The 14,708-nt window shown below is 39.5% G+C and overlaps 1 protein-coding gene across 2 annotated transcripts in view; it reads right to left on the reverse strand.

The window, feature by feature from the left end:
- Window positions 1-14,708, reverse strand: part of LOC119025771 (beta-galactoside alpha-2,6-sialyltransferase 2-like) — a 57,853-nt gene that overhangs the window by 15,396 nt on the left and 27,749 nt on the right. For both annotated transcript variants that reach the window (XM_037109698.1, XM_037109699.1), the window contains exons 4-6: window positions 6,841-6,938; window positions 5,541-5,642; window positions 258-432 (exon numbers count right to left, since the gene is read on the reverse strand). In XM_037109698.1, coding sequence (XP_036965593.1) covers window positions 258-432; window positions 5,541-5,642; window positions 6,841-6,938 — 375 coding nt within the window. The remainder of the gene's footprint in view (window positions 1-257; window positions 433-5,540; window positions 5,643-6,840; window positions 6,939-14,708) is intronic.

Raw genomic sequence — 14,708 nt, forward strand, 5'->3', positions numbered from 1 at the left:
TGCACAGATGTGCTACTTTGGAGTGCATGCTGCATGCTGATATTGTCACTGTGCATGCTGAAGATAAAAAATTCATCATTTTGAAGCACGTGTGTGTGTCTGTGTGTGTGTGTCTGTGTGTGTGTGTGTCTCTGTTCCTATATCTGCTCCGGGAGCAGGTAAGAAAAATTGAAAGATAAGCGTACAGAGGCAAGAGCAAGGGAACAGCCACTGCATGCATATTGGCTGTATGTGCGCATGTACATGTCTGTACTCACCTATGAAGCCAGATGAGGGAGGATTGGGCTGGATATTCTCCTGAGTGTTGCCTTGAATCACATCCCAGAGGCGCCACACATAGCTGGGATGAAGGATATAGAAGGGCTGGTCAGGGTGGAGCTTGCGGTGCTCAACGTATGGGCCGAAGAGGTTGTAGTCAGGGCTGGCATACCACTGATGAAGAAAGACCGAAAGGGGGGCAAAATTCTCAGTTTAGACCACTGTCTGAACTTTCTGCTCATTCTCATTCATGTTATTCTTCTCCACTCTGGTCAATAAACATGTTGTACGAAGTTTCACATGTTAAAAAATTAATCAATATGGTAGTCATGTGGTGATTTTCAGAATACCACTTATTTCACCTCATTTGGCTACAGAGGCTGGAGCAACAGGGTGTGCGTGAGAGCGTTGGAGTCAATGTGCCTTTGGCCCTCACTCACTACCTTCTGTAGAAAGACCCTACGTGGCAAATATAGTGGTTTGAAACAGAGTGCCTTCAAGTCTAGGAGGGGATCTTTGGGATAATGTTTGACTGTGGAAATACGTTTTGAAGGACCTGTGTGTGTGTGTATATATATATATATATATATATATATATATATATATATATATATATATATATATATATAAGCAGGCCTACAGGCCTGTTTGGTGACACCTGGAGTTACTCAGTGTCCCTCCTGTATCCATTCTTCATACAGCATGTTTGTGGTCCATTTACAGTGTTGTCATCCTATGTGAGCGTGCACAGAGGAACTCTGATATGTCAGTCTATTGCGTACACAAGAAGTCTCATGCATGTTGTCCGTGCTGGCAAAGGGATCCCTATTCTGTGTCTCCTTCTGAGGTTTCTTCCATTTATTTCCCTCATCGAAATCAGAGGGTCTGAGGAAGTCATAAGCTAAACAGATTGTAAAATCCTTTGAGGCAAGTCCATGTTGTGTGGCATTGGGCAGTATGAATAAAACTGACTAGCTAAATGTAAATGAAGTTGTTGCACAACGATGTGTTTTGTAACATCAACAACATAATTGCTTGTAAACTCATGCTGTATGGAGGATTGAAACTGACAAAATCAGAAGAAATAAATGGCGCAATAAATAGATTACCATACCATTCGATCAATAAATAGAGATTTATTTCTCCTTTAATTGGCTTCTGTATTTTTATTATTATTTCCATTATTTGAGTTATCTATTTACTTTTACATTATATATTCCATTCCATTTATGTATTCAACTTTAAACTGTATCTATTTATTTAAGTATCTATTTCTGTAATTTTCTCCCAATGCATTTCTGCCCCCATTCATTTTCACTTAATTTAGTGCATTTAACAGCATATCTTATTGAGCTTTATATTTTGATTTTTTTTTTTTTTTTTAATATTTCTGAATTTGGCAATTTCAGTCCTTCATACTGGTGTGTTGGCCGAGTGTAAAAGTAAACAGTAAGGGGCTAGAGATGTAAACTGGAGAGAACAAGTAACAAAACCCTGTAGCAAAAACAATTTCCCCCCCCCGGGGGTTCAATAAAAGTATTCTGATTCTGACAAACACTGGCCTGCTATCCTATGATGTCAGCAGATAACCTGGTGAAATGACAGAGCTTGCTTTTTTTCATCGGGGTTACCAGAAAGAAAAAGAAAACTGCTGGTTTCTGAAGATGTCCTTGGACAGCATTCTATCACTTCTGAGTTGGAAAATGTTGCTTACAGCAAGTGCCATTGACTGAAAACAGATTACGGATATTAGCAAGACGCCATCATGGCCACTGAATGTGAACGCATCCAGAAGTTGAACTTTAATGAGTTCTCTCTAGAGACTACCATAAAAAGCCTGGCAGAACATCTTTCACTGCCATTTCATGCTGTGACGAGCTGTGTGGCCATAGCAGCGGCTCTGCGCCACATGTTGCTGCGCTGCAGGATTCAATTCATGTTTTCTTTCACAGCTGATGAGGCGATGTTTTATTTACCTTATTCACAAATGGTTTTCATTTGTAACACATCAACATAAATAATGGATGGACATGGTTGAACAAAGAGGAAGGAAAAATACATTTATATAATGTACCAAAATAACATAATATGAAAATAGCACAATTGCAGCATTACATGGTTCTGTGTGCTGGGAGAAGGTGTCTTTGGTGAATGGACTATTTTCTTTCATATAAGTTCCTTCATAAATTTGACCTTTTGTCCCTCAGCCTTTCAACAGAAGCACATGTATAGGTGATTGAGTGATTTTTATCTTTGCTCCCTCTGGCTTCTGGACAGATCTTTTTGAAAATTCATTTTAGATCTACTTCGTGGCAGGAGGCATGTTTAACATGTCCTCTGGGATGACAACCAGACTGTGGCAAATAAAAAATGAGCAGGTATTACAGAGCATGACCTCTCTGGCTTGTTTGCATTTCTTTTAACCAATCACAATCGTCTTGGGTGGCGCAAAGCACGGGAGGCAGCAATGTGTCACAAACAGGCCATCAGGGGAAGAGAAACCAATCACATTCACATCGAAGACACAGAGAAAAGTGGAAAGCAATTACAGACAAATTGAGCATGAAGCAGAGTCTGTATTATCAAGATATTCCACAAGTATCTCTTCACACACCTCATGATAAAATAAAGGTGTCTCCCGCCACACCGATGCTGAAGACACAACTCTGCCCTCAGCCTCGCCTCCTGGCCTCATAAGACACGAGAGGTCATGCTCATCCGACAACAGTTCAAGTGGAAAGACAAGCAACAGGCTCTGTGACATACACAGTGTAACCATAAATTATCTAATCTGGAAAAGACCAGTCGATAAACAATAGCACGTTTGTTGTTTCAGAGCTGGAAACCCTAGTAGGAGCAGCATCACTCAACAGAAGAACTTCAAAAGCAATGGACACTGTTCCAGGCATACCTACACCTGCTTAGGTGACATCACTGTTCCCAGATCAGGCATCATACAGTCCTCACCAAGAGCTAATGTGACTGGTTTACAGATAAGTCCTGCTTACACCAGAAGAGACAGAAGACCTCTTGGTAGCCTGTCGCTTGTTATCCAGAGACTAACCTGTGACAATGGGGCCTCAGGGTTTGGTCTGGCAGTAGAGGCAGCCTACCCTGTTTCCCTAGCTCAGGAAATAAGGCTGTTAAATGAATATCATTGATGATCTCATCATTTAAATGCTCTGCTGGGAAACTTGGGCCCTGGCATTCAAGTGGATGCCACTTTGACTCGCACGCCACACCCAAACACTGTTGCAGGCCAAGGCAAAGAGCTGAAGGCATCAACCTGCCATCCAAATTCCATCAGTCGGGTTTGATCTGTTCCCATGGATGCTCAATAGATTCTGATCTGAGAAACTGACTATTGTAGGGAAGAAATCCAGACAATAAGGACTGTGACAATTCCCCCAAAAAATGTATTTGAAGCACACACTTCTAAAAGAAGATACTGAGACAGTAAAATGTGCTACTTTGTATTATGGGGGAGGTTCTGATGTGCATCACCAGGAAGGGTTAGGTATGACACACGTCCCATGTCCCTTCATTACTGTGTGTACTGAATAGTAAAATGGATATAATACAGATCCTTTATACTGAAAACGCACATAATGTGATGAGCACAGAGGACTGAAACATCCTTGAAATGGAATGATGCGAATAATCAGCATCAATTACTGATGGAAATGAAGGTCAGTTATAATAGATTCGAGGAAGAAAAACAGCATTGCACAATTCATCCTTGTCATACACATATACACAGAATCACCGTGCTTTTCCAGACATTTACAATAACAGACTCCAATTATTGATGACTGCTTCTAGATGAAAACAGACAATCACATACAATGTTCTTATGAAACAAGATAGACACATGACATCGTTATCAACTGTGGACATAGTACCACATGTTGAGGACAAAATATCATCATATAAAGTCATTTGTTAGATTCAGGAAATATAAGATAATAGTGAAAAATGACTATTGCAATATCAAATAGTATAAAAATGACTCAAACAACAATCTCTCCTGAATCTCTCCTTAAAACATCCTTTCGCGCACGCTTTTGGAAGTGTCTGTTCCCTGGTCTTTATCCTACTTATTGATAATGTTCTTTTCATATCTTTGAATTTGATCTTCTTCCTTTGTTTTACAAGTTTTACTTGCTCTCATCCTTTACTTTCATTTTATCTGCCACGTCTGGCTTTATTTTTCTTTTGTTGTCATTATTATTACCGTCATTATTAACATCATCTGTTCTGAATGAGATTACATGAGAGCAACCAGGCCACAAGACAAAAAGGCGAGGAGGAAACGCTCGGGGGGAGAAGTTGCCATCTTAACTCAATTTGTGAAACCAGTTATTTATTTTTCTTTTTAAACTTCAGTCTCAAATGGATCTATTAATTACATCATCTCTTGACAAAATAATTTATGCATTTTTAAAAAATGTTTTCCTTACTTACCGTTTAATGCTGTTTTTGTGAATCCTTGTTTTAGTTTTTAATTTTATTAATGGATTCATATTGTATGTATTAATTGTTATTACAAGCCCTCTGTTTTATTGCCCATTAAATATCAAATAATGAATTATTTGTAATGTAGTTCATCTATTTATGTATCAATACATTCATTTTTTTTCCATTAAGGCCCATTTAAATGTATAATTTGTCACTTTAATGAAATGAATAAATACATAACAACATGCTGAGTGAGAGCAGTAACACGCGGACTAATCATCACTGCGGCATTGTGTGGCTTCGTGCGTCTGGAAAGGTGAGCGAACGAGATGACAGGTCTTCACAATAACAGCCCCTACAGAGAGTTAAAGGTTAACGCCTGAAAACAAGTCATTGTTCATTTAGAAACACAAGGGCTTCTATTATTAGCCTGCGAAGAGACGGTCGTGGAAAATCATTAAGAAGAGACAAGGACGTTTTTATCATTGTAACATAATGAAAATTTCCAATGTAAGTGAATTCATATGGAGAGAAGGCCACATGCGGCATGCAAATCAAACTTAATTGCAAAGCATGCTTCTTAGGTTATTAACCTGAACGCTTCATCCCTTGCAGAAGTCTGCGAACTTATTGATCATGGAAGATGAGCGTTCACTGAATAATAATTGTAAGGCAGCACAACGAAAAGAGCGAAAGAAGCAGCCTCAATGAAAATATGTTTTCGGAGAGGACATGACTTCCTATTCCGTGGTTACAGACGGCTTAATGAACCGACGGAATGGTTGGTACAGCAACAGAGTCATTTAATCCAAAAAAAGAAATACCTTGTGTAAGTTGACAGTGTAAGGTGCAGGGTCCCAGGCCACCAGAGTCACATTCTTGTAGATGGAGCTTGTGTTGAACCGATGTTTAGGATTGGCCAAAATCTGCGGAGTAAAAGTCAAAACATTTTCACTCAGGCAGAACAGTTTATTAGCAAGTGTTTTTACCAAACTGAATCAGCACCAAAGGACAAATCTCCGTAAAGCAAAACGTCTACAATAATCACAGCAGCCAACTAGTTTAGCTCAGCATAGCATAATGACTGAAAAAGATAGCAAGGATGACAAAATCTGAATCCAACGTACAAAACTGAAGTGAAAGGGCAACAAGTCATGATTTCATGGTTGGTCATACACCAAGGTATTTCCTGGCTGAGGACAATAACTTCTTATATAATTGCAGATAAGTGTAGACAACATTTTAAAAATCAAGCTTCAGAGGTTTTAGCACCCAGATTTGCACATTGATTTTTTTTTTTTAATTGAACAATAAACTTGACTTAGAATTTAACAATTATAAATGTAACCATCTTAACCTCTTTTTCTGCATTACAATCCATTAAAAACAAACAATACAGTAGATACAGTAGATATTGGACACCATACAGTATGGATGGATCTGATATATTGGTCTTGTTCTACTGATCAGAGATACATTAATGCAAAAACACAGAGATTGTTCAGCTTTGTGCCATCAGAGGAGACATTTTGTTCAGGGGCCACAGACACCATTTTAGAGAATGTATCAACGAACACGAACTGTCCTCAAGTAGAAACGTACTCATCTTAAAACATATTCCAGTTACGCAGAAAGGACATTTTGAACATTGATGAATGTTTTATGACTTAGTAATTTCTCCACTTTAGTTGTTATGTGTTTGTTTAATGTCTGCGGCTGTGTAACTGTGCTGCTGCTGGTCTTAGACAGGACTCTGGGAAAAAAAAGAAAGACTTGTAATATCACTGAGACTTCTCGTGATTAAAAAAAGGTTAAATAAATATATATATAAAAAGGGTACGAACGTGCAAATAAAACTACAGATGTATTATTGATAGGCTTCATCATCTCTGCACAAAAACGGGCCCTGAGATGAAATAAATTAAAAAAAAAAAAAAAAAACACCCCGAAATGCAAACCAGCCATCAATAAAATAGCATTCACCACACGTCGAAAAATAATCATATAATCATAAATCATTTACGTTTTCATCCACTCTAGATGACATGTGTTTCAGTGGGGTGACACAGCTCTCTGGATTCTGTATCTATCAATGATTCATTACACAACCAGACTCTCGCTCACCTGTGAGTTGATGATGCGGATGGTGGTTTTGTTCCCAACGTCTCTCTCGTATCCCTCCGTCGGCGCGGCGTTGAACCGTAAAACTGCATCATGTGTATCTGAAAGGCGAACCACAGATGAAGTCACTCTGGGCGGATAATTAAACTGATTTTGAGGTATGCATGAAATTGTAGGAATACACAGGAAAATATGATTAACAAGCTGACCTTTTTTGTTTAAATAAGTTTTTTTTAACCTCAATACTTTAATTTTCTGAGTTCTGTCCCCTCGCTTTCAGCGGAACAACTTTCTCCAAAAGTTTCAGGTGATGGACTGAGGTTCGACAGCCAGCCTTCGAATCGTTCAGATAAATGCAAAACAAGGGAATGACTAACTAAAGAAAAAAAAAAACTCAAAAGCAATCTCAAATCTCTGATGTTTGCATTAGATGTCTCACACAGGCCAGAGCTTGTCGAGGTCTCAGCGCAGTGACTGCTGGCCTTTAGAACTGTCACATGCTTTTATTTTGAAAGCAACTTCAAACTGAAAAAACAATAAATACGTAAAGACACACTGTGGCCCTCAGAAACACTGACACGGTCTTTTGCATGTGAATGACATCAAACATATGCACACACACACACGCATGTTGTGCGTACTTCAGTCACATCCGAGGCTCAGCACCATCAAAGTGACAACATGGTGACCGCAGTGACATAAATTAAGATTACAATGACAACAACAACACCCGGCCGCCTCACCAACATAACCAAAGTGCTCTCTAGTGGTTAGCTCTTGCAACTAAAGGAACACCACTAATAAAATACCACAGTCTCAACATGAAATACTCAGCTTGATGGATGGTCGGAGTAATAATGAGAAACTTGTGATCTCTGCCTGTCAGTGGATCGATTAGTCAGTTCAGCAGATCCTCCCGCTGCGTCGATCTGACACCAGAATAGATTAACCTCCAGCTTCTGATCTCACACTCCTTCATCACTGCCAGAACAACGATTGGCATTCACGTCAGCACCGCGGTCTGCAAACAGTCGTGCTTACCAGCCCTGACATTGAGTTTGCCCTCCTACTCTGCTATGATGCCGCGGACACGTCTGTTCCCTGCAGGGCTGCACCCGATGGACAGGTTTTCAAGAAGGTTTTCTTAAAGCACTATCGTGTTCTTTGTCTACGTCCAGCAGAATAGGATTAGAGATGGGGAAAAAATATTGTATAGAGTTTTAAGTTAAAGATAAGATTGATAGATTAATCCCGTAAGAAATTCTTGTGCCGGAGGATGCTCAAAAACACACTAACAGAAGAAAACACTAAATACTAAAACACGAAAATGTAATGATAAAACAAATGGTAAAAGGATTTAGTGCTCACATCTGTGCTGAACACAATACAAATACAACAGAAATATTTAGGAAAAATAAGTCAATTATCCAAAAACTAAAATAGAGGTAGTATATACAATGATATTCAGCATAATAATAATGTAGATGCATTTATGTTATGTCTTTTAATGTTTTGTTATTTAATTAATTTCTAATCAATGTATGTATATTATTATTACTAATGTTTACATTTCTATTTAAATGTTTCATTAATTATGTATTTAATATAATTTTTAGCATTCTCATCAGTGAGTCATCTAGTTAATGACAACTATTGATAGCCTGGAGACAAACCTGCTTTACACTTGTGTTTGATGGTGTAATGAAATGATACTACAGCTGGTTTCTACTAATGAAGCCTGCTCACTCTGCCTTTTTATGAACCTCATGGAGCGCTGAGCCAAACGTGTTACTTTTATCAATGTTGTCTGATCTTTTGAATACATGTCACTCTGCCTGTGCATGAACTGTTGCAAATAAAATACTTTGCCTTTTATAAAACGTACATTTCCGTCACACAGGATTGTACTTGTGGTTCTTACCAAATAATAACTGGTGTTATTGCGCTGCCAATACTTTTATAGACTGCAATTACATTTTAATGAATATAATTTCTGCAGGGTTTCTCATTAAAGAAATTTAAAAAAAGAGTAGTAAGCAGCGTGGGACCATGGGAATTAATATATATAAAAATGTGTCTGACATGACTCAGGAAGAAATGTTCACGAATAAGGTAATGTGCATGTTTTAAACAATTGTTGATGTTACATTTAGTCCCGTCACTGACTTCCTTGCTCAAATTAGACACGCCCCAAATTTCTCTGATTTCAAAATTGTTGGAAACATTTAGGATAATGTAAGTATAAAACTCAACAAAATATAAAACAAAAGTCTGTAACCTTTAAACATGTTAATGCAGAAATGTTGCATATTATACCTTTAAAGGGATATTCCAGTGTAGGTTTAATCCATGGTCTAACACACCGTGACACCGAGTAAGACCCCCCTCGAGACATCAAGTTCAACCTCACATCAACCTCAGAAAAGACCGTATGATAACAATACATTGCAGTATACACCTCCAAGATGACACCGCCATCAAAAAACCACAAATAATGCTCAGAACAGCACCAAACTTTAGCAACAGTACAAATAGGGTCCCGGCACATAGATGGAGGCATCAAACAGCAGCTAGCTTAGCTGGATTTCTATTGTAAAGTGAACACAACTCACCACTCTCCTGCCGCAGTTTGCTCTATGTGAGAAAGCCCTGCGAGTCAATTACCGAGTGCGGTTAGAAATGCTCAATTCTGTTCTTTTCCCAGTCCACTCTCGATAATAACTGTTATAAGCTGGTAGACAAGATACATATGAACTTTGATTGCATTTCCATGGAGTAATAATCATACATTTTCATCCTTGAGCTGCGGAATTCTACTGCACTCGGTAATCGACTCGCAACAGCATACACTTTCACACGACTCCGAGGTTGAGAAGTGGTCAAGATGTAGCTCATTAATTTATGAGTCTGAAAACAAAAAGGTGCATTTTTTATATATAACTGTGTTATAAATAAAAGCACTGAGATGTTTCAAAGTCCTACTTCTTATTGCCAATTGTACATCCTCTCGGCACTGAAAAAACATCCACTCAAGCCTCTGAAACTCTGGACTATCATACTTTGACTCTCGTGTGGTTGACCCTGATTAGGAGCATCTCTGCTTCTCAAGCCCCCACTCTCTGGGCTTTCTCTTTCTACAGAAACCAGATGAACACACTCGACCATATCTTTAAAATCACTTGCTACAACCTATTGAGTTCCACCGTTTCCCACCACAAATGCCGGTTGGTTTAACCTCAGCCTGACCAGGATCAATATCCAGCCTCTATTATCTTCTCCGCATTTCTCCGTCTGCCATTTCTCATCACACACACATCAAACACACTTTTCCCAGAAAAAAAGCATTACAACAGCACATCAGTTCTTTAAGGGATTAGAATATCTAAAAACAGAGCTGTTACTAGCAGAGGGTAAACCTTTGCCCTCTCATCCACATAAATCACGTTCACTGGTTACACTGAGCATTTTCTCAGCGGGAAAACGGCCATAAAGCAAAGCTGGTGACACATACAGTGATTAAACTACAGTATTACAACACCATTATTTATAATCTGTCAGAGAGAGTTCGATTAATGCTGCTGTAACAGGCACATTTGTCTCTGTCCAGCAGATTAAAGTGGAACCAACGGCTTCTATCTTGATCCAGTTTCTCCACGTTGGACATGTTACCCTCCTGTTCTCACAGTGTCAGTTTTACAGTTTGAGATCTACAACCCTCACTGTTGACTCAATGTTGTCCCTGACGTTTCTCTTATGCTGCACGTGTTGTCAGAATGGTCGGAGATATTTGCTTAATTTAAATGGGTTTCGTCTTCATGAACGTGTTATCTACAGGAGCCCTGAGGGACAAATAAGAAGAAAAAAATTCCTATCTTCCACTTTCTGTGCCCTAAAAGTTTTTTTCAAACCAGCTGAAGAACACGTCTTTTCAAAAGGAACATGAGGCAAATTTTTCTATATTTTTTCAATACTCATTTACTCATACAAGAGGCTTAAGTGAAGTAACTTCTTCATGTCCAAAATTAGATTTAAGGCGTCCATGTTCTACCAGGTGGGTCCATAGTAATGGTGGAAACCCACTGTTTCTTTGTTTTTACTGGCATGAAAAATGTAGCGTCCATAGAAATTGTTTATCATGAACAGTGTTACAGGTTGAAACTGGTATCATATGGCAGATTTTCTTTCCCGAAACCTGTGATTTTCAATCTTATCTGACTGAAACCTTAAATGCTGCAGTGTTCTTATTTCTTCGATTCCTTCACTGGTACGACCCGTATCAATCAATTATCAATTAATGAATCATTTAATTTCACAAAAAATATTTACTGGTTATAGTTGCTGGTTTCAGCCACTTGAATCTGAAGATGTGGTTTTACTATCACTGTAACCTGAATTATTTGAGTCTTGGACTGTTAATTGGACAAAATAAACAGTCATGGTGTCACCTCGGCTCTATGGAGACTGACTGGACGTTTTGTTCTTTACAATGAGGCTAAATTGAAACAGCACTATTGATAATGACAATCAGTAGACGCAGCTCCAATTTAGCTCAATTTCCAACATTTTAGCTGTCGGCTCTGCAAAGATGAGATCACTGACTCAGATGTAGGGAAGTGGCCATTTACCGCTTACTGTTTTGACAACAATGCTGTAATGACTTCATGTCACATTGCTAATTTGGTGTTGTCGATCTTCACGCATTTAGAATATGAAGATTAACAGCAGAGCCGCCTGACATCCACCACTGTGAGACGCGTACAGCTTAATGCATCTCTTTAAGATTTAATGTCAGGGAGTTGATTAAACACCTCTGATGCCATTTTTTGGTGTGTGTGTGTGTGTGTGTGTGTGTGTGTGTGTGTGTGTGTGTGTGTGTGTGTGTGTGTGTGTGTGTGTGTGTGTGTCATATTTCCTTTGCAAAAAAAAATGGAAATTTAAAGAGAAAAAAGAAAGAGGGACAGCAGGCAGAGGCTTCAGGCAGCACAGACTGGAGAATCCCTCACAGGACATTTAACCTTAACCGGCACCACAGAACCATTGCCTCAAATGACCATGGTCTCATTTTCAGAACAGATCATTCAGTCAAATAATGCAGTGAAGCTGCACTTGGGATGCAGTTTGTCCTACGCACCACATGATGGCAGCCACGCATAACACTAAAAACGTTCTCACAGGACGAGCTCGCTGCCGCATCCACAGAGAAACCACATCATCCAAATTTCAGCAGACCTGCGAGTGGCACGAAAAAAAGGAGAATGATTTTCACAACCATCTTCAGGGAATTTTGTCAATTCACAGCTGTATAACATATTTTGATGCAGCGCAGCCTTTGGGAAGGACAGCAGGGTGAGAAGAAGTAAGATGGAGCGGGATCAATGCTGTTTGATTTTCTGTGGAGGCTTAGCCTGAGTATTAATGTAACAAAGTTGAGCTCTCCCCCCCAACACTGTGAGGCGGCTCCATAATTAATCGGCTCTGTAACCTTCATCTCATTCGTCACGTCGCTAAGTCCCCCGTCAAGCAAAACCTCTTTTTAAAGAACCTACTACCATGATGATGACACACTGAACCAATAGCCCGCTGCTGTCTGACATAAAGACGTATGCAGAGAGGAAATGGTCGTGAATTTCTATTTTTTCATCGACAATGTTTCTGCATTCTCATGGTGACTGTCTGGGGGCAGGTTTGAGGCTTTTTTTGAGGGATTCCCTCTGGCAAAGGAGGTGTGTTAAAAACTTGGAAAGCAATGATTTGTTGCTGACAAAAATACTTTCCCCGCATTTTGTTTTCGAGCATGTGCATTTGGGTCACATTGTTGGCCAGAAACCAAAACACAAACACGGCAGGATGATGATGATGATACATCGACAGAGATTTAGAAGCACCTGCAGGGTTTAAGTCCGAGGCCTGGTGCCCGGAACTGAAGCCTGCTTCTCTTTTCATTTCATTCCTCTGTTCTTTTCCCCTTCTTTTTTCTTTTCTTTGCTTCTTAAAATGAGGAAGAGTCAGTCAGTCAAATGTCCTTCATACTCAGTTACAACAGTAACCAGAAAGACCAAACACAATGCTCATTTTTCAGGTTCATACGTTTATTTTGGGTGACTACTAGAAAAGGTTTAACAGTTTGGTTAAAACTTCTTCCCAAAAACTACAAAGAGCACCTCTAAAAGATGACGTTTGAGGAACAGTGCTTTCTGTAGGAGAGCAGAGCTTCTATTGGTGGGGATCACTTTAACTTTCAAGACTATTTACATGCACATGAACCTATATAACACACTGGGGAAAAAAAGCACAACAGGTCTATCTTTAATGTCCATTTTACATCCACACACTCCCTGAATGTGAACAGATTTTGAGTCCGTATTTCTTTTTTTCTTTTTTTTTTTTACTTTGCAGCAAACCTGTTCGCACCTCCAGCTTTATAAATAAATCTGACCTTATAGTGTTCTGATTTATTTTGAAACAGAGAGCGAGCGGAGGCATCAGTGTTGAAAGACTCGGCAGCGCTGATGTTTACACCGACACAGCAGCGCAAGCTTATTCCACTGTGACCACAAGGTCAAGTGTAGATGTAGATTTAAATCACCTTCTTGCTTCTAAATGTCCTGTTTGTCTGCCCTACATTTCTGAGACAGTGTTATCTGCAACAGCTCGTGTCTACAGAATGCATGTAGACATATTCAATACAATGCATAAAGCCACAGCTCCTCATATCAAAGCTTTTGATTGCTCTGAGCAGCTGAATGCACCAGCAAATGCAAGGAAGCTATACGTGGTGCGTTAGCCTGATTAGTTACCAGAGGGGGTTCTGCTCTTTTTTTTTTTCAAGCGAGCCATCTGTCACTGACTTCACACTCTCCCCACTAACCAAAGAGCTGCCAAAGTCTCTAAACCAAAAGCACACACACACACTCAAACAAAAAGATATGTAGTCTACTCGGCACACGCTCAACCCAGTCAGCTTGACAAGTCAATCAGCAAAGATTGGAGCCGATCACTGCGGACAAGAATAGCGATTCATTTACCTTTAAGGCTGAACATCTTAGCCGGCCACAGCGCAGATCGAGCTTAAATGTTTGACATACATGTGTAAGTTAGCCACTAGTGTGTTAAATCCGACCTGATTCACTTGTGTTCAATTAGAATTGTCAGCAAGCAACAGTAAAAGTCTTAACATGGAGCTCAGTAATCTCGTTAGACCTGCACCATCCGGGTCCAGCTCAACTACACTGCAGCTCTGCTCTGTCTAGCTTTAATTATGTTAAGCTGCTCCTAATGAAACTCAACACTTCTCGCAGAAGCTTTGCTGTAAACGTGTTCATTAGTGAAAGGTGAGAGCAGTGAGAGCGTTTAAATGTGAAACAGATTGCAGAGTGTTGAGTTCGTGTTAACGGTCACCGGCACAGACACCAAACCAGACTGGCACTCAGCAGAGCGCATACAGTTCCCCCCACTTCATCTGCATCAACTCGCACTCAAATCATACACACGCTGGACATTTTTCCATAAAGATCCAATGCTATGCTTCAGTTATTCCCCCATAAAACAGCGCTGGAATTCTTCCTTCCTCCCACCATCAGTTCTCGCTCACTATTGACCTTTTCAAGAGTCGTCTTAAAAACACACTTTTTACTCATTAGCTTTTAGCTGTTCCTAATTCACTGTGTCTTCACTACTATCATTAATCTGTTACTGTTACTGCTGTTGGTGCTACTACAACATGATGGCAATTCATTCAGCGTATTTCTGTCACTGGATTTTCACTGTGGCCATTATTTTCAAATTATTACTATCACTATATCATCACTCTTGTTTCCTTTTCCTCTTTTTTTGTCCTTTTCTTTGATTTGTGTTTCCCTCTCTATGCTGTA

Source organism: Acanthopagrus latus, chromosome 9 (assembly GCF_904848185.1).
Source record: "Acanthopagrus latus isolate v.2019 chromosome 9, fAcaLat1.1, whole genome shotgun sequence".
Lineage (NCBI taxonomy): Eukaryota > Metazoa > Chordata > Actinopteri > Spariformes > Sparidae > Acanthopagrus > Acanthopagrus latus.